This window comes from Pleurodeles waltl, chromosome 5 (assembly GCF_031143425.1).
Source record: "Pleurodeles waltl isolate 20211129_DDA chromosome 5, aPleWal1.hap1.20221129, whole genome shotgun sequence".
Lineage (NCBI taxonomy): Eukaryota > Metazoa > Chordata > Amphibia > Caudata > Salamandridae > Pleurodeles > Pleurodeles waltl.
The window spans coordinates 828164316-828191805 of record NC_090444.1 but is presented as its reverse complement, the minus strand read 5'-3'; the positions used below and the strand labels follow the sequence as shown (position 1 = coordinate 828191805).

The following is a 27490-nucleotide window of genomic DNA, read 5'->3' as shown; positions in this document are numbered from 1 at the left end:
GTTGACTGCCTGAACCTTGTTACTTATCCTGGACTGTCTTTTTACTTTAGGGGCTTTGCCCTGGTCAGGCAAGGCTGCTCATGCTGCACACTTGCTGGATAATATTGATGCATGCATACCGTCCTTGCGGCTGTGGACATTCTCTACTTAATCTATCTGTGCTTCCTCTTCATCATGGGATGCTTATGGTGCGGAACCCACAACCCGCATGTACTGCTCAGCCACTGAAAGTTCTTAGACTTCTCTCGAACTCCACATTGACACAGTTGCATCTGACTTCACGCTGTTCTGTGCAGACCATTGCAGTTTTGCTGGCAATGTCAGGACCGCTGACCAAAACATTCTCACAATGCAACCCCAGGTCTGTGATATGGATAAGTGTCTACAGACCCTGAACAAAAAAAAAGATCTGCATACTTGGAGGGCTGGAGATGCTGAGGGCTGCTCTCACTGAAATAACATTCATATTGTTGGCCTACTTGAAAAGGCAGACAGCTCAGACCCTGTCTCCCACATGGAAAATTGGTTGTGGTCTGCATTACCCATGTCCATGTCGTCTTCCTTCTTTGCAATTCAGAGGTCCCACTGGATTCCTGCACACCGCCCTTCCCCAGGCTCGAATCCCTGCCGCATGGTGATTCGTCTGCTACACTACCGCAACCTTGACGCCATACCTTGGGAAACTCGTAAAATACTGGATTTGACAGTTGACAATGCACACATTATGTTGTTTCTAGACTAGACTTTATTGGTGCAAAGACAAAGAAACTCCTTCTTTGCCGCAGATTCCATGTCTCCTTGGTGGTGACTTTAACAGTGTGCTTGACATGCACCCAGAAGGTCCTTTTCCTCCTCTTTCTCACAACGGCTCTGCTAATGCCCAGGCATTGACTGCTTGTCTCATACGCTGGCAGATGTCTGGAGAGTCCGCAACTCACAATCCTGAGTGTATTCCTTTTATTCTAGCCTGCATAAATTACGTTATGTATAGTCTTTCCATCATAATACACACTGGCTATTTAGGTCACATTCGTTCAGTTCATAACCCCCAACACCTCTGTCTGAATTGGGATGCCACCACTCCCCGATACCTACATGGCAATTACAAACAGCAGCCCTAGATGACCCTCCCGTTCACTTCTTTTCTCAAATCCACCATAGACGATCACTTTGAACTCATTGTCCGCACCGTTTCCTCCAGTTTAACTGAATGGGGCACCTTCAAGTTGGTGATAATAGGTCATTGTATGGGGTGTACGTGGCACATGAAGCAGGCTCTGGAAGGGGACATCTCTTGCATTGAGCAAGATCTCCTTGCTCTTGAAACACGTGATTACAGACCCTGTGAGTTGGCATAAACTCCACTTGGCACAGCATGAGCACGTTGAGCTTCTGCTACTCTTCTGCATTAATTATTCTGCACACACAGCTAACACTGACACTTCAGCAGACAAAGCAGGCTCTCTACTCATTTGGCTTATCCGACAGGAATACACCAGGCACCCCATACTGACACTTTGCTCATCTGAGGGTGCCCTCCTGTACACACAGTTTGTGATACATGCTGAAATGACATGGAACTATACCACAATGTATGCGCACACCACTGGTACAGACCTCCACACCATGGATTCTCTTTTTCTCCTATACGTCTCTACCCACTGTCAGTCCCAGTCAAAGAACTGAATTGGTCACCGCCATCTCCTTATTTGAGGTACAGGATGTTATACGCTCCCTGACCATGAGGAAGACCCCATCACCCAATGGTCTTCCGTCAGAGTTCTACACATTGCGCCACATTCCGAGCTCTCTATCTCCTGACACTTTATGGCGAGGCCCTGCAAGTGGCCTATTTACTACCTTCCCTCCGTGAAGCTCTGCTTATACCTTTACCCAAGCCAGATTGTGACCCCACGTCTCTTGGATCATACCGTCCACTTTCACTTTTTAATACTGACCATAAAATACTTGCTAAGATATTAGAAGACCGACTGACTCTTTTGGTGCGCGTACACTTACACCCGGATCAAAACGGGTTCATCCGCACTCATAATACTCTCACTGAACATATTATGGAAAGCGTTCCCAAGTCCTGGCCCAGCTCTGGTTGTCTGGTTTTTGACTTAGAGAACTCGTTTGAATCCCTGTAATGGGACTTCCTCTTTCCAGTTTTCCCTCAATACGGATTTGGCCCCAGATTTTTTAGACGAGTGAGACTCTTAAATACCCAATGGCTAGATCGAGTAAAAATGGGGTCACCAATATCTCACCCCATCATGATTCACATGGGTACCCACCAGGGCTGTCCCCTCTCCTCTCTATTTTTTCTGCAGGTGACTGAACCATTAGCTGTAGCTCACATGGACATCCATGGGGTATCCCCCAGGGGATAGTACACATTTGGAGTCACTACGCTGATGATTTACTACTTTATCTACATGATATCCACGGAATCTCCCCAGACTTGGCACATATATTCCAGACATTTGCAGCACTTTCCAGGCTGAAGGTCATCTAGGAGAAATCCTGTCTTTACTCCTTTTCAGCGACTGTTCTACACCCAGCTTTCTCCCTTGGTGGTGCCCGCCTCGTGTGGCAACCCACTACATTGAAATATTTAGGTATCCAAATCTACAGTGAATTTGTTGACTTTTTGATGATAGTCTTACACTCACAGTGTGCTCGATATGCTCAGAATCATTGTTTGTTAAGGCCCTACCCCTCTCTGTAACCAGCAGGATGGCATTGGTTAAAATGGTTGCTCTTCCCTGCCTGCAATATCTTTTTATCAGATTCCCTGTATACCTTCCACATCAACCTTTAGACATGATCACATCTGGCATAACACAGAGTGTTGAATGACATTATGCACACTCCGATTACCGACCACAAGTTACCTGGCCTCCCAGCTGTAGTGGGTGGCCAGGTGGTTGTCTGGGTTACAGCTGTCTGCCACTGCCACCTCCTCTCTGCCCTGGGGTCTTTTGAAGACACTGCGTTTATTCCATCCTTACTCCAAACATTGGTCCCCACAATCCCTGCTGTTAAGGGTAGCATATTGTTGCTTTAAGTACAGCCTTTTTATAACTATAGCCATACAACTGTACATCCCTGAGCCCCCCTTGTTGGGCTTTAACAAAGGAGACAGGTTTACTACAATGAGGGAGCTTGCTGCCTGGCACAAAGTGGGCCTACACACTAGGAGACCTATATTGTGACAGCCCATCAATGTCGTTTGATAGCTTGCTAAAAGGGGAGGGCCTCCCACCTGGACACTTCTTCCTCTACAGTTCATTGGTTGGAGATCTCAACACCGCCTGGAGAAACATACAACTGGAACGCCTGATACATCTCACAATATAGTACCTCCATGTCATGGGTTCAGCCCGCTATCTGACACTCTGGTTTGCCAACTCACTTTTCACACACGCCTCTGCCTCCCTGTCCCCATTGCACGCTTGATAGGAAACTGGCTTAGGCCGCCCCTGCACTGAGAAAGAATGGACTGTCATGACGGAGTACCCTGCCATTATCCCAAGAAACGCCTGCTTTTGCCTTACTCAACATTACATGTTCCACAGGGCCTATCTTATGCCTGGGAAAATTGATTGTTACTATCATTGAAGGATGCCCCCTGTCCCCGCTGCAATCAGCCCAATGCCGCCCTGGTACACGTTGTGGGATTGCCCTTCCCTCCACCAATATTGGCTGGATGTTACATCCTGCTTAGTGCATTCAAAAGAACAACAAATACCACACACTTGGGAGCCCTACCTTCTAGGTCTGGTCCATAGGAACAAAAACACAGGGTGACCACTAGATTAATTGATCTAGGCCTGATTCTGTCTAAATACCTCATTACAAAAGGCTGGAAGTGACCACTGCCAACAACGGTTTCTGCCTGGGAGGTGTCTATGCGGGCCTGGGCACTTGCTGAAGGGATGTCAATGCTTAGGGAGGATATGTGTGGTCTTCATAAGTACCCACGAGCAGACAGCTAGGACACCATCCTAGAAGCTTTTCAGACTCCACTATGCCCAGAAGACCTGACCCGCTGACACCATCACCTAAGGTGACCCAGTACATTGTTATATCTCTGATCTCATTCCACTGCATGCCGTTTCGTATACCCCTCACTCCAACATCCCTGCTGATGCCTACTGAGTCGCTCATGTCTCTATTAACCTAACACTCTGATAGCGGCATAAACTACTCTTACCCTCCCTTTACACGCTACGGACCCACTCACTAGTTATCACCCCCTTACTGTGGCTCATGGCCTCACTCATTACCTGCGCTGCCCACCTTTTCCTATTAATCCATCTTCTACCCCTCCCTTAGATCTTTCTAATGGCTGGATTGGATCTCTGATTTCGTATAACCCTGTTACAGCATTGACTGTCAGCTGTGGTGTAACTTTATGATGACAGTATATATGGGAGCTGTACTGTTATATCTGTAAATGTAAAACAATAAGTAAATGCAATAAAGAGATTCAAACAAAAAAATGAGGGTATGCACTCCTCCAGGCCACAGAACTGGTTCTGGACCTCACATCATCAGGGATAGGCCTAGGACTATCCCAATACATAGTATTCGTGTGAAGCCAGAGTTAAACAGTAAGTTGGGATATCAGTTTCATAAGCAGTCTGGCACCCAGGGCAGGGATACATGCCTCTTCACCAAGCACTGGACATTCCAGTCCTAACAGTAGGGACAACTTTATTGAGCAGGGTAGATCTACCACAGACAATGAGTTCCACTTATGATCTCATCTTCACCAGTAGAGAATTCCTACAAACCTCACTTTCTCCCAGTTGACTAGTCTAAGCACGTCTTCCTTTTCTGACCCTTTGAATTACTAGACATATTAAAATCTTTGATGTAAAAGCTATATATGCCATGATTGTGGCCCTTATACATTCACAACATACCACTCTATTTTCTTTGAATAGAACAACAACGTGTTCCTCATGTTAGATAAAGCAGCCCTTGTTCTGTCAATGCTCAAAAGGATTATGAACATGTATTAATGATATAGGTCCCAAGTAAATACACAGAGGAAAATACTAAGGGCTAGTAAATGAACCTTGGGGGAGGATCTCTCCTCTGGCACACTCAAACAGCTTAAATGTGTATGTAACATTTACACACAATATTTCTACAAAGCCAAATCTATATTCTTGAAAAGAAGGCTCAGCATGGCAAAAATTGCCTGAAATAGCTGTTTAATATTATAAATAGTCAGTTCGACCAGCTAAATGATTCAGACGTGAGGAAGCTGATGAATCTTTTTCTAATTAAATCTGTGCCCTCATAAAATAGGTTGTCACCTATCCATTGATATTCTAAAACAAAATCAGTTATATGGTTCCTAGGAATCAAGTAGGACTATATTTCCAAGCAACATAAACGTCACTGTATAGGGACTCAGCCTTTCTGTGCCATCAGGATATGTTGCCATGGTTCCTAGCTAGCTCACAGTGCCCCATCTAAACCCCTAAACACACCAGGCTACCCGATGGTGTCTGCAGCCTTGAACATGACTACTCAGATTCCCAAGGAAATCATGGAAACAGATCTTCCCTTTTGTTGTCACACTGCATAACCTAGATGAGACACAAAAAAAATGCAGAAATGTCGTTTCAAACATTTATTGCGTAAATAAACATGAGCGATGATTATTAGGCAAAACTAGACAAAGCATGGTAGCAGCATTACAAAATTGATAAAGAAAATAAAGTTCAACCATGATAATGGTACTATGTTAACACACTCCAACCGTTTACTACGTACACTGTCAAGAGCATAGTGGGAATACCCTCTGCCAGATCATTTGGAACAGCGTAGCACCCCCATACCTGGGTAAGAAGTACAGAGAAGCCAGAAAGCCGGTTTGGTGTTGTGCAGGCTATTGTCCTGTGCAGGATAGCTGTTGGAGCCAGCATCCAAGTAAGCAAGGCTGCATCTCGGTCACTGCCATGTTCCAGGATAATCTTAGCCGAAGTGTTCCTCTGCTGGATGTGGCGCAGAGGCAGTTTTTATAATACAAGCACCTTTCATGTCTCACTGTATCACAGGTGCAGGGCTGATGCAATGATATGTCTGCAACTAAGGAGCTTTCTTGACGGACAGTCACATTGCTATCTGTGTGCCTAGCCTTAGACGAAGTGTACTGACTGAATGACAGCAACACTTACAAGAAACAAGCTGCATGTACAGTGATTTCTCAGTAAATAATTGGATGAGTTGAAACTCATGTAAAAGGTCACCATTAGAAAAGAAAATCTAAGTTAAAATTTGCATTCTAAAATGAAGGTACTGAGGAGCCCTATCATACTTCACAACATTTCTACTGGCTGAGTGGAGCATTTTCACTCCTATCAATTTGCACACCATTAAAAAAGTTATCATTGAGACTAGACCATCGCAGTCTTCTGCTGACTGCATTCCTTCCCATATGGCATAGAAAAGTAAGAATACTCTTATCCCCTCTGACTTGATATAATAAAAGTTTCACCTAAAATACAGCTATTCCCATCCTCTTAAAACAAGTCACGTATGACCTCTGCACAAAGGAGTTGATGCTGATCCTAGCTTAATTTCTACAGGCATCTTGTACCAAAACAGAATACTTGTGAATTATGTTAATTCAAATGACAACATAACCCTTTGAGCCCTTTCGCACTGGGCTTTGAATTAGGTCTTTGCACCAAAACCAGCCTTCTAGAATAGTTGACACTTGCAGTTCTTAAGTAAAGTAAGCATATGTCTACTAATGCTACTTAGTCTTTCCTAGGTATTTGACACAATTGATCATGACAATCTCATCCCAGTTTTTCCTTGGGGTCTATGACTTGATGATTCTTTCCTCAGCTAGCTCAAATCCTGATTCACTGGTAGATTTCAGTGTGTTAAGATTGGTAACTCTTTCTTTGCACTTATGCCATCACCCTTTGGCATGCCAAGAAGACTCATTAATGGACCCCATATTTCATATCCTGTACAGTCAAGGGCCAGGAGAAATATTATGTATGTGGGTTTTTTCTTTCATCCATATATTGGTTATACTCAATTGTACCTTGGATTGAATTGCACTACTAACCTCCACACTGACCACCTACAGCCCATGCCAGCTTGGATGAAATACATGAAACTAGTGCTGAGCTCACAAAACAGTTTTCCTAAGACTTGTCAGTTTCTTATTGGTTATATTGACCATGTTATTGACATAAGTCTCTCGTCCAAAAGTGTCACCACTGGTAAATCTAAAACCTTCACCATTGATTTAAAGCTCAACCTAGACATCCATATCAAGGTCATAGTTGAAAGTACAAACTATCAACTGTGAATTAATGACATCAGTCATTTGCATAGAAAGCAGATTTAAAAATTGTAATCAAGGCGATGGCCAGCTCATTAATTTGAATATGAGAATGTCTTCATTGCACACTTCTGACATTTTAGGCTTGGTTACCCCTCAAATACACACAAGCATCAAGTAAAAAACACAAAACTTGAGCACTACTGAATAACTAGCATATATATATTCACTATCCTACACTAGAAGAAGACCATAAGAAGTAAATCAATCCATCAACTAGAAATGTTCAAGCTTAAGAAACATTTGCTCCAGAAAGGCTTTTTCCCAAGCAATGTTTGCAACATTTTTGGTTTGCTAATTTCCAAATGAAATTTGAAAGGAACTTCGAGATTAACCTCACCTACTTACTGTTATTGATGAAAGCACAATGAAAGAAACCCATGTGATCATATCAACATGACATAACTCTACAAAATTATAAAATCCTATACTCAGTCTACCTATTGTAAATACCAATCCCTTAGTTAATGTATGAGGGGACTATTAGTGAGAATAGCATATCTGCTGAGCACTAAGACATGAAATCAATAACCCACCTCCTAAATTTGGTTCCACACTTTTAGGATACTGTATTTTGTATATAAAGTAATGAGGCAAGTGGTAGTTATATCATCAGCGGTGTGATAGAAAAATATCTTTTAATTATCATTTTATTGACCCATAATTGCACCTCAAAGTAGCATAATATGTGCCTGTACGACGTAAAACTCATACTCTTTCCCAGATACATCCATAAAACCTCACATTCATACCATTCTAACACCCCACTCAAACACAATAACAAACATGGACTGATATTGCTAGGACCATTCTATTCATCCCTTTATGTTCTTACCTTCTCCAAATGTGCAATAGCTCATTTATATATACAAAGTGTATAGTTTGTAATCCAAATAATCTGATTTTCTCCTTTTTCTCATCTCAAATATTGCACAATTCTAATTTTCCCAAAAACCTTTTCACTCTACTATATCTTAATCCATCAGTTCTGGTATAGAATGTCACAGTTCATGCAATCGGAGTCCGCACAAAAGGAGAAAAAGAGGTCCAACCCAACGTCGTGCCAACGCACGTTTCAGTGCCACGTGACAGTCTGGTCATCCACCTTCTTCAGGGCACACAGCCAATACAAAGTATCTTGGATCATAATATCTGCTGAGCACTATTCAACAGTGATGAAACAGCATATGCCTAGATTTACGTTTACCACCTTCTATTATCTGTAATGGGCTTGCATGCCTGTGTCCTCTATTCTGATTTGTAGAGGGTCTGCTATTTTCTTTTTTTTTCCTGTAACATTTATGCTATGTGGTATTCCTGATGATTAGTGTTTTTTACATTCCATTCAGAGAGCGTTGGCCGGGAGAGTTGTTGGGATATACAAAGATAAATGCAACAAGTATAAATGATGATTAAAATAATATCCACTAAGAGTTAAATATGTAGATGAACCATAAGGTTTTGTTGTTAATGTTCATTTTTTTATCTCGATATTTCAGGTTTTCTTGTTGATTTTGTTCTTAGACCCTACTAAATATATTACAGAATATATTCAGAATTGTGAAATGAAAGAGTGGACTTTCGTGTTTTTTTTTTTTTTTTTAACTATAACAATATTTAATTTGGGTTTGGTTGTAGGATTCTGAAGCTGTGGATATAATGTTAGGAATATCTGCAAGTGGATTACTCATTTATAAGGACAGACTCCGAATCAATCGGTTTGCTTGGCCAAAGATCTTAAAAATATCCTACAGACGTAACAACTTTTACATCAAAGTCCGTCCTGGAGAGGTAAGCAATTTTACTACCAAATATACTTAGATTTTATTAATTTGAAATATAACGAGAAATCCCAGATATCAAGCTGTATGTGGAGGCCGTAATATTCCTGTCAACCTGGTGAAGCAAATCAGACCACAGCAATTTTATTGTCTGATGTGGAAGATTTCTGCAAAATGTGTTTGCTAAATGTGTTTGCATCAAATATTACGGCTTTTTTCACTTCATACTGAATTAAGTTCTTATTCTTATATTCAGTACATTTCTCTAGTATAATTGTTTGGTTATTTCTGCACCTGCATTATGTCTTCAATGTGTATATATATGTGGTAGACAGAATATATATTTAGTAAAGAAACTACTTTATGACTCTACAGGGAGTGCAGAATTATTAGGCAAATTAGTATTTTGACCACATCATCCTCTTTATGCATGTTGTCTTACTCCAAGCTGTATAGGCTCGAAAGCCTACTACCAATTAAGCATATTAGGTGATGTGCATCTCTGTAATGAGAAGGGGTGTGGTCTAATGACATCAACACCCTATATCAGGTGTGCATAATTATTAGGCAACTTCCTTTCCTTTGGCAAAATGGGTCAAAAGAAGGACTTGACAGGCTCAGAAAAGTCAAAAATAGTGAGATATCTTGCAGAGGGATGCAGCACTCTTAAAATTGCAAAGCTTCTGAAGCGTGATCATCGAACAATCAAGCGTTTCATTCAAAATAGTCAACAGGGTCGCAAGAAGCGTGTGGAAAAACCAAGGCGCAAAATAACTGCCCATGAACTAAGAAAAGTCAAGCGTGCAGCTGCCACAATGCCACTTGCCACCAGTTTGGCCATATTTCAGAGCTGCAACATCACTGGAGTGCCCAAAAGCACAAGGTGTGCAATACTCAGAGACATGGCCAAGGTAAGAAAGGCTGAAAGACGACCACCACTGAACAAGACACACAAGCTGAAACGTCAAGACTGGGCCAAGAAATATCTCAAGACTGATTTTTCTAAGGTTTTATGGACTGATGAAATGAGAGTGAGTCTTGATGGGCCAGCTGGATGGGCCCGTGGCTGGATTGGTAAAGGGCAGAGAGCTCCAGTCCGACTCAGACGCCAGCAAGGTGGAGGTGGAGTACTGGTTTGGGCTGGTATCATCAAAGATGAGCTTGTGGGGCCTTTTCGGGTTGAGGATGGAGTCAAGCTCAACTCCCAGTCCTACTGCCAGTTCCTGGAAGACACCTTCTTCAAGCAGTGGTACAGGAAGAAGTCTGCATCCTTCAAGAAAAACATGATTTTCATGCAGGACAATGCTCCATCACACGCGTCCAAGTACTCCACAGCGTGGCTGGCAAGAAAGGGTATAAAAGAAGGAAATCTAATGACATGGCCTCCTTGTTCACCTGATCTGAACCCCATTGAGAACCTGTGGTCCATCATCAAATGTGAGATTTACAAGGAGGGAAAACAGTACACCTCTCTGAACAGTGTCTGGGAGGCTGTGGTTGCTGCTGCATGCAATGTTGATGGTGAACAGATCAAAACACTGACAGAATCCATGGATGGCAGGCTTTTGAGTGTCCTTGCAAAGAAAGGTGGCTATATTGGTCACTGATTTGTTTTTGTTTTGTTTTTGAATGTCAGAAATGTATATTTGTGAATGTTGAGATGTTATATTGGTTTCACTGGTAATGATAAATAATTGAAATGGGTATATATTTTTTTTTGTTAAGTTGCCTAATAATTATGCACAGTGATAGTCACCTGCACACACAGATATCCCCCTAACATAGCTAAAACTAAAAACAAACTAAAAACTACTTCCAAAAATATTCAGTTTTGATATTAATGAGTTTTTTGGGTTCATTGAGAACATGGTTGTTGTTCAATAATAAAATTAATCCTCAAAAATACAACTTGCCTAATAATTCTGCACTCCCTGTAAAACACGCCTTTAATATGTACTAAGGTAGAAAGATGGGTTTCATTTACATTTTTTTCTTACAATCTTGTATAAATTTTGCCCTCCCTCTAACCAAAGCGGCTCCAATGTTAGGGTGCCAAAGTATTTCTAACACTTTGCTGTTCCTGAAGCACATAATTTACAGTTAGTAAATATTTTGGTGATGTCATTTACTTCTCCCGAACCACTGGAAACTCAGGAGAACGCACATTAATTCTAATACAATTTCTTTCCTCTCTATAGTCTTTTTATGTAACTTATTTTTATTGATTTTATTATTTAAATTGAGTTATTAATAACCGAACATTTCAACATCTCAGATAGATGATATCAATTCTAATGTTCGCTTTAGACATGTTTTTCATATTAGTATACCTTCTGCAGCTTCGATGTTTTGTTTAACTCTTCTCTCTTCTTGCACCAGTAAACCTGTTCTGCTTGTGGTTTGTTTCATACTTTAGTCATCATCCATCAAGTCCATGTGGTCCCTTCGCAGGCCACATATTTTTAAAAAACTTTTGTGGTCAACCCCTTCCCTCGTAGATCATTTTTTCAGCCTCCGGTCAAATGAACATCCCTTTCCTTCACTGCGTAAATGCCAGTGTGGTATTGCTCCCCAGTGACTCGTATTGTCTATTTTTGCCACTGTGCACCCATGGAGCGGATCATTGTCTGTATCTACTGAGCCTATTGCCCCCTAGCTGCAATGAGAACCTTTGTACTGGGTGGCATTCCCAGAGATCATGTACAAGCTATTGTCCGCATCTGTGCATTTAAGACAGGTGGTGGCGGGAGCAAGGCTCATTCTAAATAGGTGAGTCCTGTAGTAGCATGCCCTGTACAGTATTTTAACTTAAATAAGCCTGAAATTGGATTGCTCATCCCACCCTACATCCTGTAATTCTCCGAAATCTCTCTGCCATCTCTCTCTAAGACGATGCAGGTTGTCAGGAGTGTTGTTGGTAAGCATTTATAGGTCAGAGAATACCCCCTTGCCCAATTTTTAACCTAATACCCCCATTCAGCTGGCGTTTCCTTCTGCAGGTCTGTCCAGGTCCCATCTATTGCTTCTAGCGTGTGTCTTATTTTTTAGATACTGATAGTGCTGTGTTGATGCAGCTTAAATTCTTCCTGATGGTGCTCAAAATATTTTATCCTGCCTGCGCCTGCTAAATCATCCAGTTTGGTTATTCCAATTAGGACCCAGTTTCTGAAGCATTGTGGGGGTGTTACCTTGTCCCTCAGGGTGCCTCTCCACATGGTGTCTTCCAGGGTCTGACAATTTGCCACCCCAGTGTTGTCTCAGCCATTTTCCACACTTGTACTATTGCTGAAGGTGTTTGGAAGGAGTTTGTTAAACCTTTGCTTTGTGTAGAAGTAACGGAGCAAGATCTCCTCCCCTATATCTCCCTGTAAATTTCAAATACAGAGTTCTCTTGTCCTGTAAAAGCACAGTCATTTGCCACCACTAACTGGGAGGCCAAGAAGTAATATCATACGTTTAGGAGGGCAATACTTTCCATACAGGGCGGACAGTGATATGCATGCACTTTTCCCGTCCCATAGCAGGCATCTCTATTCTCCCTCCAGTTTCTTAAAGAATGGGTCTATAAGGTAGTATGGCTCATTCTGCATTGCATACAGGAACCACTGCAAAGAAATCAATTGAAATGACAGCTGCAGTATTCACCAGTGCGTGACCTCTTTCTTAAAATTAGAAATTTGTCAATAGGAATGACACCTTGTCTCTTGGTAGTTTGACTTCCAGGTATCTAAATCCATCTTCTCTGACCCTCATTTAGCAAATGATAGCGTTCTTGTCTCGCCCCCACAAGTCCTGAACATCACTGACTTTTGTCAATTAATCTTGTATCCTGAGCACTGCTAGAACATCTCAAAGATTTTTGTTGAGCAATTTAGCAGCAACACGTATATCCGGACTTCATCCCTGTACAATGATGTCTTGTCTTTCATATCAGACTTGTTTCTGAATAGGATTGTCGTGATCTCACACATTCTACATTCCATGTTCCAATATTCTTCTTCTTTGAACCGATTATCGGTGTTTATTCTCTTTCAATATCACTACAAAACTTGGCGACGAGCTGGCCACAGTCAAGAATTCATATGCAACCTTTCAAGACCTCGAGGGCTTAAGTTTGATGAAAAGCGACGACCCTACAGACTGCGCTGTATGGTTTCAGGCTGATTATTTTTATTACAAAGATTTAACTCTGAGGCTCCGCCACAAAGATTCGTCAGGTACGTTTATTTTGTTTTTATTTTCCAAAGTGATTTAGTTACCTTTTCACTCCGCTCCCCAACGGTGTTATCCGCGCACTGCCTTTGCCGATCCCCAGCTTCACGCGCGCCCAGCATCATGTGCGTTAAAACATCCACCTATGCGTGCTGCACTTGCCGATCTACATCTTCATGCGCGTCCAGCCTCATGCACATTGAGGCATCTACGCTACGTGCCATTTACAAATACGTACGTCGGCCATATTTTGGGAAGACTTTCACAACTTCTCTTCACTCAGGCATGCATACTATGCAGTAACGATTGATTGATTGATTGATAAGTAGAGTTAAAGGAAGGTAAGGGTGATTTTATGGTTTAGGGGTGGGTAGAGCTAAACGGATATAAGGTTGATTTTACTGATGGTAGAGTATAAAGTATGTAAGACTGATTTTAGGATTTTGGAATGGGTACAGGTAAAAGCAGGAAAGGCTGATTTTAGGTTTTAGGGGTGAGTAGAGTTAGCGGGAGGTAAGGGGTGATGTAAAGGTTGACAGGTGGGTAAAGGGAAATAAGGATGATTTTAGGGTTTATTGGAGTGTATAGTTAAATGGAGATAAGGGTGGATTTAGTGTATGGGGTGGGTAGAGGGAAAAGGATATAAGGGTGGTTTTAGCGTTTAGGGATGCAAAGAGGTTTAGGTAGCTAAGTGTAATTTTTGGGTTTAGAGGCGGGTAGAATTAAAAGGGGGTAAGGGTAATTTTATGGTTTAGTGGTGGGTAGAATTAAATGAATGTAGGGGTAATTTAGGGTTCAACAGACGGAAGAAGTAAAGGGAGGGCAGCTCTTTAACAAAAAAGTCAGTTTTGGGGGTTATATATATGTTTATATATATATTTATGTATACCCACACAGATACAATTAATGATGTCATTTCAGATGGCAACAGTGATGCTATTGGTGATATCGAAAATGTAGTTAGTGGTGTAATATATGAGGTCAAGCTGTACATTAAAGGGCGCAAGTTATAGTTACTTCATTTAACTATAACTGGTGAATTTAATTGTTTTTTTCAAGTTTAAAGTGTTAAATTTTAACTTACATCTTCACCTAACTATAATATCATTTTAAATGTTGCCATTTTTTGTGAAATACTGAGGTTTTTTTTTATGTAAAGTGAAATATTTTTACCACACCTAGCTATAACACTACTCTAACCTTCGTTGTTTTTCAATGAATTTCTCTAGCCCGCCACCCACTGCATATGTACAAAGGCAGTGTGCAGTGTGGGGGTGACCAGGGCTTGATCTGCCCTAAAGGACACCAACCCAGTCTTTTTTTTTTTTAATTGTTTTTCAATCTCACTGGCCCCCTGCAGAATTGGTCCAGCTGGACCGTGGCAACAATTTATTTTTTAATTTGTTCCCAGGGAGTTCCTATGGAACTATAACACAAGATCCAGGGTTCAGGATACCCGTATCCTGCCTTCTTATACTTTATATTTTTATATTTAGCACATGAGGACCGAGTCCCCGTGTCCTGTCATGGCGGCCGCAACATTTCTCTTCATGTTGCATCCAGCAATAAGGGCACCCGCAGGACCTTCTTGCTCCCAGGTGACAGAAGCCACTAGTGAGGGGGAAAAAGCCCTCTTTGCCCGTCATTTTGCTCTATTTTTTTTTTTTAAGTTGGGTGCCCAAGGGATTCCCGTAGTATTCCTGCATACCCAACTGTCCAAATATCTATAAATTATGATCCTTAAATACCCCAAAACTGCTTGAAGGGGGTTTCATCAAATCACAAAAAAGCATGCTTTGTGAGTAAAGATAGTTTTCTGCCATATTTGGTGACATTTCATTCAGCTGTCTTGGTTGTAGAGCTGTACAAAAATATTCATGCAAATTGTGTGGGAAAATTATGTTTTGAAACCGCACCCTTTTTCTGTGCCCCTGCTTGATGGTTCACCCTGAAACGTTCCCAGAAGGGGATGACGTGGATGATTTTTTATGGACAATTTAGTGAAGATTTCCAGACGGCACCAAAGGTATTAGCAAAACAAAAATACTTTTCCTATAATAACTGGCCCCTAATGATAACTACTCAGTGGCAACGACCACTGTGTAATATATTTGTCAAAACAATGTACTTTCAGGCATCTCAGGCAAAAATGCTTGGCAAAAGTCCATAATGTCATGCTAGTCACGCATTGTAAAGGTCAACCAGTTATTACTATTTTGGTTATGTATATCCAGTCTGCATCTACTATGCAAGGTCACACCTGGAATGAACATGTAGTTGATCCTTGAACACATATGTTGTGCCCCTGAGTAATGGGAGTACTGTCACGCATGTAGGTATAGAGTTACCTGTATATCCATCAGGAGCAACCCGTTTGCAAATTTCTTAAACGTGCCTCCCTCCATCTGCATTGTGCCTTCTATGGGATCAGTTACCTGAACTGTCCGATCCGTTGTTAAACTTCTCTGGTATAATGTGCAGTGAGTCTGGTGTGTAGGTGTCCTGTCCCACTTTATTAAACACCTTGTGCTGAAGAGTCGGTGGAGCATACACTCCGACAAATGTGAATGTTTGTCTTCCTCAAGTCCCTGATACCCATTTGGCTCTTCCCATTTTTTCAGTGTCATGAAGGCTGGGCTCTTTTTTTACCATAACTCCCACCCTTCTTGAGCCTCTTGTGGATCCTGATGTTGCGATCAGTTTGTGTTTCCCCTTGGCCTGGTGACTATACCCTTACCCAGCACACGTTTGTTGGTTGTTGCCATGGATGATGTCCAACTATCCCACATTTAATCATGTCTCCAGGACCATTTACATTTAATGTAGAGACACTGCATGCATTGTTTATACTATCAAGTCTTAGCTGGCGGCCGCATTTGCACCACCACACACTGATTCGCAGTGTGTACCCAAATAAGCACTGCCACCCATAAATGTTCAGTTTATGCTGCTATGTGCACAGAAACACGGAAATCTTGAACACGATCACAGATTTACATCACTAACCAAAAATGTTGTTTTCATGCATGAATTTGCACCATCACGTATTCATTCATAGTGGATGTTTAAATTTGCTCCATCACTCCTAATCCTAGTGTGTATATTCATATTTATTTGGCCGATAATTCTGTGTGTTGCTGCATTTTAAGTTATGCTCACTCACTCACAACTGTGAGTCTAAAATCCTTTCACCTCACCAAGCCGTGCCCTTTACAGATGCAAGGCGACTTGTGGACAAAGATTACCAACTATCATTTGGAATGCTGATTAAAAAATAAACTTCGGATTTAGTCTGGAATTGCGTGCATTTATTTTATTTTATTGCATCACAGGAGGAAAAGAGTAACACAGCATGTGACAAGCAAAACGGGCAGGTCTTTAAAGCTCTGTTCAGCAGTGAGTAATGTGTCACCTGCAGCATTGGGAACCATTGTGGGCTCTGTAGACTGCAGAACGGCTCAGCTGTGAATGCTACGCTTTGTAAAGGCTTTGAGAGGGGAGTGGCAGGCTTACCAGCCCCAGAGACTGTTTCGAACTTCAATCATTAGTTTTCTATTCAAATTCAGTAAGAGGCTTCAACTCCTGCACTCCACTGAGCCCAAGAGGCGGGACCTTTTGGGTAAGTATGATTAATAAGAAACCACGATCAACAAATTATCATCTTAAATATTATTCATTCATAGTAGTCAGTAATGAGAGTTAGATTAGGTTTTAAAAATGTATTAACTCTTCAGTAATTGAATTCTTTATTAGCTTCTTACTACAATTACTGAACAAAGCATGAAGCGCGTTCCATAGAGGTTATTGCTATTCTATGCCATTTTTTGAGTGGGGGAAGCATCAATAGAACCCATAAAGAGCTCTGGCTTCAAGATGTGAACGCATGAAATCTACAACAGATCTTCATTTAAAGAGAGGTTCAAGGAACTCCGTAGAGTCTCAAAACAGCATGTTTTAAAACAGAGCAAATCTAAGATGCATCAGCAGGTTAGTCTAAGTCAGAATATATCTGAGTCAAAGTGCTCTCAAGAAAGTCTGTAAAAGGGACTCCCAAGCACTCTAGGAAAAGTCTCTCTTTTATCTCTAGTCTAGGATCACACATTTATATATTTGTGTAAGTCTTGTGGAGGTAGCTTCTGGTTTCAACGAATTAGATGATGATGTTTTCATGGGAACTGGACAGCTCCTGTCGATTTAGCAAGTTTAACAATGAATGTCCTAAACACAGGGTGCAATATACTATATTTAGCAATATAACTCTTATTCCACTCATTTCTCCCAGTGATGTCCTATATAAAACCAAATAATTCAAGGTAAGCACAACGCATAACTTCAAGAGATCACTCACGCTCCCATATGCTTCTAATGACTAAAGCTATTCATAAAGAAACAACATTTGAAGTTTAATCCAATATTGCAGTGCATTTGTATATTTTACATAGGTCAGATGGGTAAGAAAGCTAAGACCTAACACTCTCCATTCATTCTAATGTGTCAACAAACATTTGCGTCATGAAAAGATATACACTTATGACAGGTGAAATCTAACAAAGAGGAAAGGAAGAGGAGAAGGAAAATGTACTTGTCAGAGGTTTCAACTAAATACATGCCTCTGTGAAGCATCAAACGCAAAGTCACATTTAATTGCAGTATTTGATCAAGGGATACAAAACATCTCACACAGGTTAATAATATTAGATTTTAAATTAGTGAAAACACTTTCGCAGGGGCGCTGTTCCCTGAGCCCCCCTCTCTCTCAGCTGTTGTCCAGTCATGGAAAGTGTGCTGTCTGTTTTCATACAGATGCTGCTCTGCGCTGCCCCGTTACATCAAGCCTTGTTCATTCAGCCTCGCTGATGGGGGCTTAGGCACTCATAGGTAGGTGTCAGACACAGAAGGCAAATTTCCACACCAGATGCCTGTGGCACTTGAGTGACTTGAGAGGAGCCATTTTAAAGCCACTGCTCCAGCATGAAGAGCATGGAAGCTCGGCACAGAGCTCCGTCACGCTGTAATTACTGAGACACTACGATGGCTGTCAAACAATAGCTGACAAATAATGCAATGACTGATCACAAATGTAGTAGCCTTCTTGGAAAAAATAATGTCTCCAAAGCATCTCTTCATCTACAGGGAGTGCAGAATTATTAGGCAAGTTGTATTTTTGAGGATTAATTTTATTATTGAACAACAACCATGTTCTCAATGAACCCAAAAAACTCATTAATATCAAAGCTGAATATTTTTGGAAGTAGTTTTTAGTTTGTTTTTAGTTTTAGCTATGTTAGGGGGATATCTGTGTGTGCAGGTGACTATTACTGTGCATAATTATTAGGCAACTTAACAAAAAAAAATATATACCCATTTCAATTATTTATTATTACCAGTGAAACCAATATAACATCTCATCATTCACAAATATACATTTCTGACATTCAAAAACAAAACAAAAACAAATCAGTGACCAATATAGCCACCTTTCTTTGCAAGGACACTCAAAAGCCTGCCATCCATGGATTCTGTCAGTGTTTTGATCTGTTCACCATCAACATTGCGTGCAGCAGCAACCACAGCCTCCCAGACACTGTTCAGAGAGGTGTACTGTTTTCCCTCCTTGTAAACCTCACATTTGATGATGGACCACAGGTTCTCAATGGGGTTCAGATCAGGTGAACAAGGAGGCCATGTCATTAGATTTCCTTCTTTTATACCCTTTCTTGCCAGCCACGCTGTGGAGTACTTGGACGCGTGTGATGGAGCATTGTCCTGCATGAAAATCATGTTTTTCTTGAAGGATACAGACTTCTTCCTGTACCACTGCTTGAAGAAGGTGTCTTCCAGGAACTGGCAGTAGGACTGGGAGTTGAGCTTGACTCCATCCTCAACCCGAAAAGGCCCCACAAGCTCATCTTTGATGATACCAGCCCAAACCAGTACTCCACCTCCACCTTGCTGGCGTCTGAGTCGGACTGGAGCTCTCTGCCCTTTACCAATCCAGCCACGGGCCCATCCATCTGGCCCATCAAGACTCACTCTCATTTCATCAGTCCATAAAACCTTAGAAAAATCAGTCTTGAGATATTTCTTGGCCCAGTCTTGACGTTTCAGCTTGTGTGTCTTGTTCAGTGGTTGTCGTCTTTCAGCCTTTCTGACCTTGGCCATGTCTCTGAGTATTGCACACCTTGTGCTTTTGGGCACTCCAGTGATGTTGCAGCTCTGAAATATGGCCAAACTGGTGGCAAGTGGCATCGTGGCAGCTGCACGCTTGACTTTTCTCAGTTCATGGGCAGTTATTTTGCGCCTTGGTTTTTCCACACGCTTCTTGCGACCCTGTTGACTATTTTGAATGAAACGCTTGATTGTTCGATGATCACGCTTCAGAAGCTTTGCAATTTTAAGAGTGCTGCATCCCTCTGCAAGATATCTCACTATTTTTGACTTTTCTGAGCCTGTCAAGTCCTTCTTTTGACCCATTTTGCCAAAGGAAAGGAAGTTGCCTAATAATTATGCACACCTGATATAGGGTGTTGATGTCATTAGACCACACCCCTTCTCATTACAGAGATGCACATCACCTAATATGCTTAATTGGTAGTAGGCTTTCGAGCCTATACAGCTTGGAGTAAGACAACATGCATAAAGAGGATGATGTGGTCAAAATACTCATTTGCCTAATAATTCTGCACTCCCTGTATAATGTAGCAATAATGCTTTACAGTTCACGTTGAATGTTCAATAATCTGCAGTCGTTTTCAGTCATGTTAACCGTGATGAGACAGTCCGGAAACTGTTCCAAGGTCGCTGCCAAAGCCTGATCACCAAATTATGATTCTCATGGCAAAACCGGCCAATCAGATGCGCATGTTTTACACAAGTTTTCTTGACCGTTAACTACAAGGCAGCGTTAGAAGGGGGTTGAAAGCTGTTCTGAATTGTTTTTTCTTGTTAGAAAAAGTGAATTAACCAGATTTCCAAAAGGGCTGTAGAGACCTCGTGTCTTATAACCACATACACTTATTTAATTGTACACCCTTTCTTCTCTCGTTCAAAGAACTTACAAAGTAAATAACTATCATAAGTCAGATACAGCAAATCCTTTCATGTGCCCCTTTGAGAAAATGAACGGTACTTGAGAAAACCACATTATGTAACTACTGCATAAGTGCTTTCACATCAATTACGTTTGTCTGTAAATTCCTGTTGAATTGAATTGTAGTATTGCTATAGACGTTTTCATATGTCGCATTAACGTTTTCCTCGATTTGAAATTTTTATTGATTTAAAATGTAAGTGATGAAGTGACACTTAAAGTCTTTCCCAAAATCTAAGTGTATTGAGAAACTGTTACTTTTGCATTCTCCAGTACAGTAGATGCTTGGCAAAGTAGTGAAATTTTTCTGTGTGCACGTTTATTCCAAATCTGTATTTTACAGCAGTGTAAATTGTGTCACTTTTGATGCAGCACGATCAGTTTGAAAGCACCATTGGGTTTAAACTCCCAAACCATCGCGCTGCAAAGAGGTTGTGGAAGGTGTGCGTGGAACATCACACATTCTTCAGGTAAATCCAGAAAAAAAACATTGTCTTCTTTTGAAAGTTTGCTTGTCTTATTTCATTCTTTTTTTTTCCATTGAAATCATTCCTTCTTCCCCAGTTAAAAATGGTATAATTCCAAGCAGGAGTCAAGTTGAAGATTTTGTGGTAGGTTTTAGATAGACAACGAAGTCCTTTTGGCATGACTAGCCCTAGCTCCCCTTCCACTCCTCTCTTGACAGATGTCCATTTTCCAGCTCTGCTCAAATTGATGACCAGTCAATTATCTTCGCATAAACAGTTTCAGAGATAAACTGACAGTGGATTAAACAGCTCTCTTGTAACCAGAATGTTCTCATTACACAAAAGGCTTTATGATATGCAAATCTTCATTTATTGTGACAAATAACAGCAAAGACCATGTAAATGACATCAAGCTCAAAAACCAAAATTCCTCATGAAGCGATGTAGTGTCGGAAAATATGAATTAATCGGAATGCATCTGATGCTGTAGCCTCCTCTTTAAAACCCCAGCATACTAAATGTAATAGAAATCAACTCGGTTTCTACCTCTTTTGTTCCCGAAAGCAAGTTGAATCTCTGGTAAAGAGACTGAGGAAAAATGTGCATGTATTTGTCCCCAGGTTCGCTTTTACTGTATTCTGGATGTAAATATTTAGACAGAAACAACTATGTACTTGGGGTGAAAAAAAAAAACAGATTCCAGATCTGCAAATACAAGCAGTTTATTAAATAGACCTAAGCCGCTCATTATTGTTCTCTGGTCCTGAAATCCGCCCAAAAATGTCAGTCTTTTTCCACTGGCAGACAACTTAAGAATTCTGAGGTATACAATTTTTCAGTTGCCTCTTCTCAGAGCCCATGGGACCAGTTTACAATATACTTTAAAGGAAAAAAAATGAAAACGTAATTAAATTGTCATCATCCTTGGTCTGAAATTTCAGAAATTCTGACCTGGCTGTTGGACTGAGTCACTTCAACCATGATGACCCTCAAGGGCCTGGATACCCTCTTGGGTGATCAATTGCACTATATAAATCTACTTGATTGATTGTTTCTTCCACATCCAGACCTGCACTCCATGAATTCGGTGAACTTAAAATCTAGATCATCTTTTTATCCTTGCCCCCCCTACATTCTTAAAACAACCATTGAGCTCATTTATCTGCGAATCACATACATATGCACCTGTCCCATGAACTAGCAGAAATTCCATGGGCCTGGAATAAGTCATCATTACACCTCTAGTGAAGAAACTGTCAGGCCAATTTCCCTGTTACCGTCTCTGTAAGAAATTGGGTTATTGGTCGAGGAGGCAACAACCACAATCCTTGTCAGGGTGCAACACAAAAGTCACCAAATTAACTTGTGCTTAACCCTTTGGTCTCTTGGCACAATAGCAGTCGGGCATAACTTATAGAACATGTGTAAAGTATTTATGCCACACACAAATAATACATTGTAAACTAGTACAAGAAAAATCCCAAACTAATTTAGAAAAACAGAGTACATTTTAGTGAATAAAATGATACCAGAATGACCAAATCCAATAAGTAGAACCAGAGAAATGCAGTTTTAAAGTGTCAGGTGAAAAATAGCTCCTGAAAGCACAAAGCACCACTTGCAGGTATATGGTCATGCTAGATCTGGGGGAAAGTCGTACGTTCAGGTCGACTGCAGTCGTGTATGGCCTGAATAAAGGGACTAGGTTAGTCCTTCTGAAAAGTAACCTTGTAAGTCTGGCACAAAAAGTTCCATTTATGTTTGTGGGAAAAGTGAGGAGCAGGCTAAGTGATGCAGCAGTCATCACTGTAGCACAAAGAGAAGTCCGGGCATTACAGTCATCTCTATACTGCAAAGAGCATATCAGGCATTGCGGAGAGTTGTTATGGTAGCTTTTTGTTGACGGTTGTCACAGGCTGTGTTGCTGTTATCGCTGGCGGTTGCTGTCGATATAAGAGTCGGTCTCAGTAGAGCTTTGCATTGGTGATTGTCACAGGCGTCAGGGTCTTTGTGCTAATAGACCCATTTGTCATTGTGAGGAGCCCAAACCTAAGGATTTTCACCTTTTTTTTTTTTTTTTTTAAGAGGAGAACTCTGGTGGCCCTCAAGGTTCCAGGTCCTGGTGCAGTACCTCATGGGGATCAGGTACTCACTGAGGTACTCACTGTAGCAGAGACCAACTTTGCTCTGGCAGGACCAGTTGCAGCAGGGCAGTTGCAGAGAGGCCACTGAAACTTACGTCCCTGGAGCTCACACAGGAGGTCAGTGAACTGCTCCTTGGAGTCACTCTGGTTAGCCTAGGATTAAGGCAAACAGGTCCAGTCCTTAAAGCAACAGGCCATCCTCTGATAGCAGGGCAGTCCTCCTATAACTTCCAAAGGTCCAGGAGTGTTTTGAAGAGTGTGTCTGGATGATGTCCAGTATTTAAACCTGGTGCCAGCCTTTATCAGGGGAGGACTCCCTGTTCTACTACAACATCTGGTTCTGGAGAGTTCGTCCCCTGTCAAGGCTTTAAACTTCTGGGGTGACAAAAGGCAGGACAGGTCTGGTGTCATGTTCTTTTGTGTGTATGATGGAGGGAAGCCCTTTGAAATGTATGTGGGGCTGCATGAAGGCACTCCCAGTCATCCTGCCAGGATGGCCCATCGTACCAGCCCTAGGCCCCCTCTAAGAAACACACAAACCCCAGCAGCGGAGCCATTCACCGTAATGTGACACAGGACACTGGAAGAAGGCGCACCTGGTTGGGACAAGAAAATGCCAAAATTCTAAAAGTGGCATTTTCAGAGTTGTAATTTAAAATCTGACTTGACCATTGAAACAGATTCTGAATTACAATTCGCTTGAGTATAAACAGCATTCCTCTATCTGCAACCAATCTAAATTTAACAGGCATTAAGTGTAATAAAGTAACATTATTTTAGACAATGAGAGAGATAGGCCTCACACTAGTAACAAAAAACTTTAGAAGTTTTTCACTGCCAGGACATGTGAAACTTAAGTGCACATGTCCTACTTTTTTAATACAATGCACCCTGCCCGATGAGCCTTTAGGACCTACCTTAGAGGTGAGTTCTAAGTATTAAAAACGAAGGTATATATCTGACAAAAGGTTTATTTTATCATGTCAAAATGGCAGTTTAAAACTGCACTACAGGCTGCAGTGGCAGGCCCGAGAAATGTTTTAAAAGCATACTTTTATGGGTGGCACAAAGAATGCTGCAGGCCCCCTATTAGCATTATCTTGACAGGCACTGGGTACATGTAGTACCATTTACTAGGGACTTGGAAGTAAATTAAATGTCAGTTATGTGTAGGCCAATTTTAACATGTTTGAAGGAGAGCGCACAAGCAGTGTAGCACTGGTTAGCAGGGGTGAAGTGCAAAGAGTTCTAAAGACAGCAGAAAAAAATTCAGCAAAACACAAGGGGTGAAGGCAAACCGTCTGGGAGAATACCACACCAAGGATGTCAAGTCTTAACACTGTCAGTCAAAGAGTTTTGAAAAAAAAACAATAATTCCCAGCTATCAGAATATCTAGAACTTAACCCTTTTAGATCCTTACCATTCAGGGTATAGACCAGAACAAAATCTGTGCTCCTTGCTGTTACTGATGGTTTGATCCTGGACCTCGGTGACATGGCTGCCTAGGTCCTTCTAGATTTATCAGCGGCATTCAGCAAGGTATCACACAGTGTATATTATTAAGATTTCTGTTTTTGGTATATGTAAGAAAGGAATTAGCTTGATCCCTTCATTTCTTTCAGATAGAGAACAGGTAGCTAGGTTACATTGCTGCCTTATCAGTCTACTATTTTTTTCCTTGCGGTGCTGTGTCCCTGAGAGCTGATCATTAAGCCCTACCTTTTTAAATAATTCATTTTCCCCATTTCTATCCCTGGTATGATGCTGTGGATTCAGTATGGTTTCATAACACTATATTTTTATGTCAGTCTCCTGCAACTTAAGAGTACAAAACAAACATCCGGAATTGTATGTCAGCCGTGACACTGTGGATATAACTGCCTTAAACTTAATGGAGGCAAAATGAAGAGGATATTGGAAATCTCTCATAGGTTTGGTCTCCTGATTGGTGGGCGAGAGAATTTTAAGCACCTTCCGCCAACCAATTCAGCTAAAAATATAGGTGCTATTGTTGATAATTTGCTGTCCTTTTCCAGACTGATCGATAAACCAGCAGCCTCCTGTTTTTGTTTTCTGAAAACCTTACACAAAATCTTTCTCTTTTTGCCTACATTCTCTCCATAAACTATAGTTCAAGCCTTTGTTTCATCTGAACTGGACTACGAGTTTCTCACTATCTAGGTGCCTGACTCCATATTTTGAAATGGTTACAGATAGTTCAGAATATGGCTGGCAGATTCATCCTGCACATACATAAATAGACACTGGCTACACCCTATCTTAACACCTTACATTGGCCTCCAGTAAGAGAACACATTGGTGGGTTTGGCGGTCTTTTTTGCAGACCTCCAGTGCTGACTGTCGTCCGCCCACCATATTACGGATACTGCTGGATTTCTACTGCATTTTGGGTGGAAATCCAGCAGTAGTCGTGCTGGCAGGTGAAGGCGCTTGGGTGGTTCCACCACTGCCCCGCCCCACCAGTTGGACACCGCCCGCTGTATTATGTGCAGTAATATGGCCTGGCGGTGTCCTGATGGCTGGGCGCTGCCGGCGGTGGAAGCGCCCCTTCCCGTTCCCTGCCAGACGACCTCCTCCCCGGACCAAGTAAGTTGAATGTTCGACAGGGGAAGGGGGTGGGGGATGTTGTGTGTGAGTGGGTGTTTCTCTATGTGTGTGTATGCGTGTTTGAATGGGTGTTTGTATGCATGTTTGAATGGGTGTGTGTATGTCTGCGTTTGTATGCATGTTTGAATGGGTGTGTGTGTGTATGCATGCATGGTTGAATGGGTGTATGAGTGCTGAGGTGAATGCGAGAATGAAGGCATGTGAGTGAATGTGTGTATGTAAGTGTGGGTGAATGAGTGTATGCATGGTGCGTGTGGGTGTCTGTGTGCATGTATGCAGGGCGCTGTACCTGGAAGGGGGGTGAGGAGTTTTGGGCTTGCTCGGGTGGTGGGGGAGTAGTCTAGCAGGGACAGGGAAGATATTCCCTGTCACCGGTAGCCTTTCCGCCAGGGTTTTCGTGGAGGAAACGCTGGCGGAAAGGTGGCTCCTAATACCACCGGCGGTCTTCTGTCCACCGCCAGGTCGGAGAGGCTTTTCTCCGGCTCAGCGGGTCCGACCGCCATGGCGGTATGAGTGGAGATGTGGCGGGTTTGCAGAGCCCAACCTGCCACACTTAAAACCGCCACCTTTGCCCTGGCAGTCAGAAGACCTCCATGGTCATAATGACCACCATTGTGTTTAAATCTTTGCCTTACGCGTAAAGCTTTGTATCACAGAGGATCACTCTTCTTAAGGCATATATTTTCCACCTGGTTTCCTGCGGGCAGCCTCCGTTGAGCTTCTGTGTATCAACTGGTCATCCCAAAATCAAAGGGAGTAGATCAGGAGGCAGATCTATTTCTTGCCTTGCTGCCAAATTGTGGAGTTCACTTCCTCTTCATCTTATCATCAACCATAGTTCCATTGTGTGAATCATCTAAACCTACTTACTCCAGCTGATTCTGTAATCAATTACTTCTCACCTCTTCTGTGCAGCTGAATCAGCTGCACTTGAATGCGTTTGAGGTTGCTGTGTGCTTTAGAAGTTCTTTGGCATTCATGCATTGAAAGAGTACTTGATAAGGAAAATTCAAATGTAAAGACCTAAGATTAGGATCATCTTGACAACTAATTTTATCTAGAACAAATTTAACTTCGAAGTTTTTTATTTTTACCTGATTTTCCTAACCTCCCTCCAGTTTAGTGGCATAACTATAATCAGTTCCCCCTTTTTGTACATTAGTGGAGAACAAAGTTTGTTCATCACCTCAACCCAGTCTGGCAGTATCAATTTCAGTCCGAGAACCAACTAATGTTTTTAGTCCCCTTTCTAATGTTTGACATAGTGAAATAACTTGTTTCTGATAAGTGTGTTAGAAATGTGGTCTGTAGTTGGCAGTGGTTTGCACCCTGTTCAAGCAGGGACCCTAACTTTAGTCAGGGTAAGGGAGTCACACAGCTAAAATAACCCCTGCTCACCCCCCTTGGTAACTTGGCCCAAGCAGTCACACATATCTCAGAAGCAATGTGTAATGTATTTGTATACACACACACACATACACACACACACACACACACACACACACACAGTGAAAACATCACAAAATTACTCCACACCAGTGTAGAACAATAGCCAATCTTTGTCTGAATAAAATGGGACCAAAACACCAAAAATCCAACATACACAAGTAAAGTTCTCACTTTTTAAAAGTTGCAAAGAGTCTTGATCTAGAGGAATCAATGGTTGTCTCTTTTTAACACACAATACCTGAGATGCGTCAAAAACAAAGATGATGCAGGCTGTAGAGGAGGTGAGGTGCCAGAAAAACAAAGTGATGCATCAGTTCCTTACTGCATAGGGGAG

At 41.7% G+C, this 27490-nt stretch overlaps 1 protein-coding gene across 22 annotated transcripts in view; it reads left to right on the top strand.

Moving 5' to 3' along the window:
* Positions 1-27490, top strand: part of EPB41L2 (erythrocyte membrane protein band 4.1 like 2) — a 1020488-nt gene that overhangs the window by 762945 nt on the left and 230053 nt on the right. For all 22 annotated transcript variants that reach the window (XM_069234854.1, XM_069234865.1, XM_069234873.1 and 19 more), the window contains 2 exons: positions 9023-9175; positions 20840-20937. In XM_069234854.1, coding sequence (XP_069090955.1) covers positions 9023-9175; positions 20840-20937 — 251 coding nt within the window. The remainder of the gene's footprint in view (positions 1-9022; positions 9176-20839; positions 20938-27490) is intronic.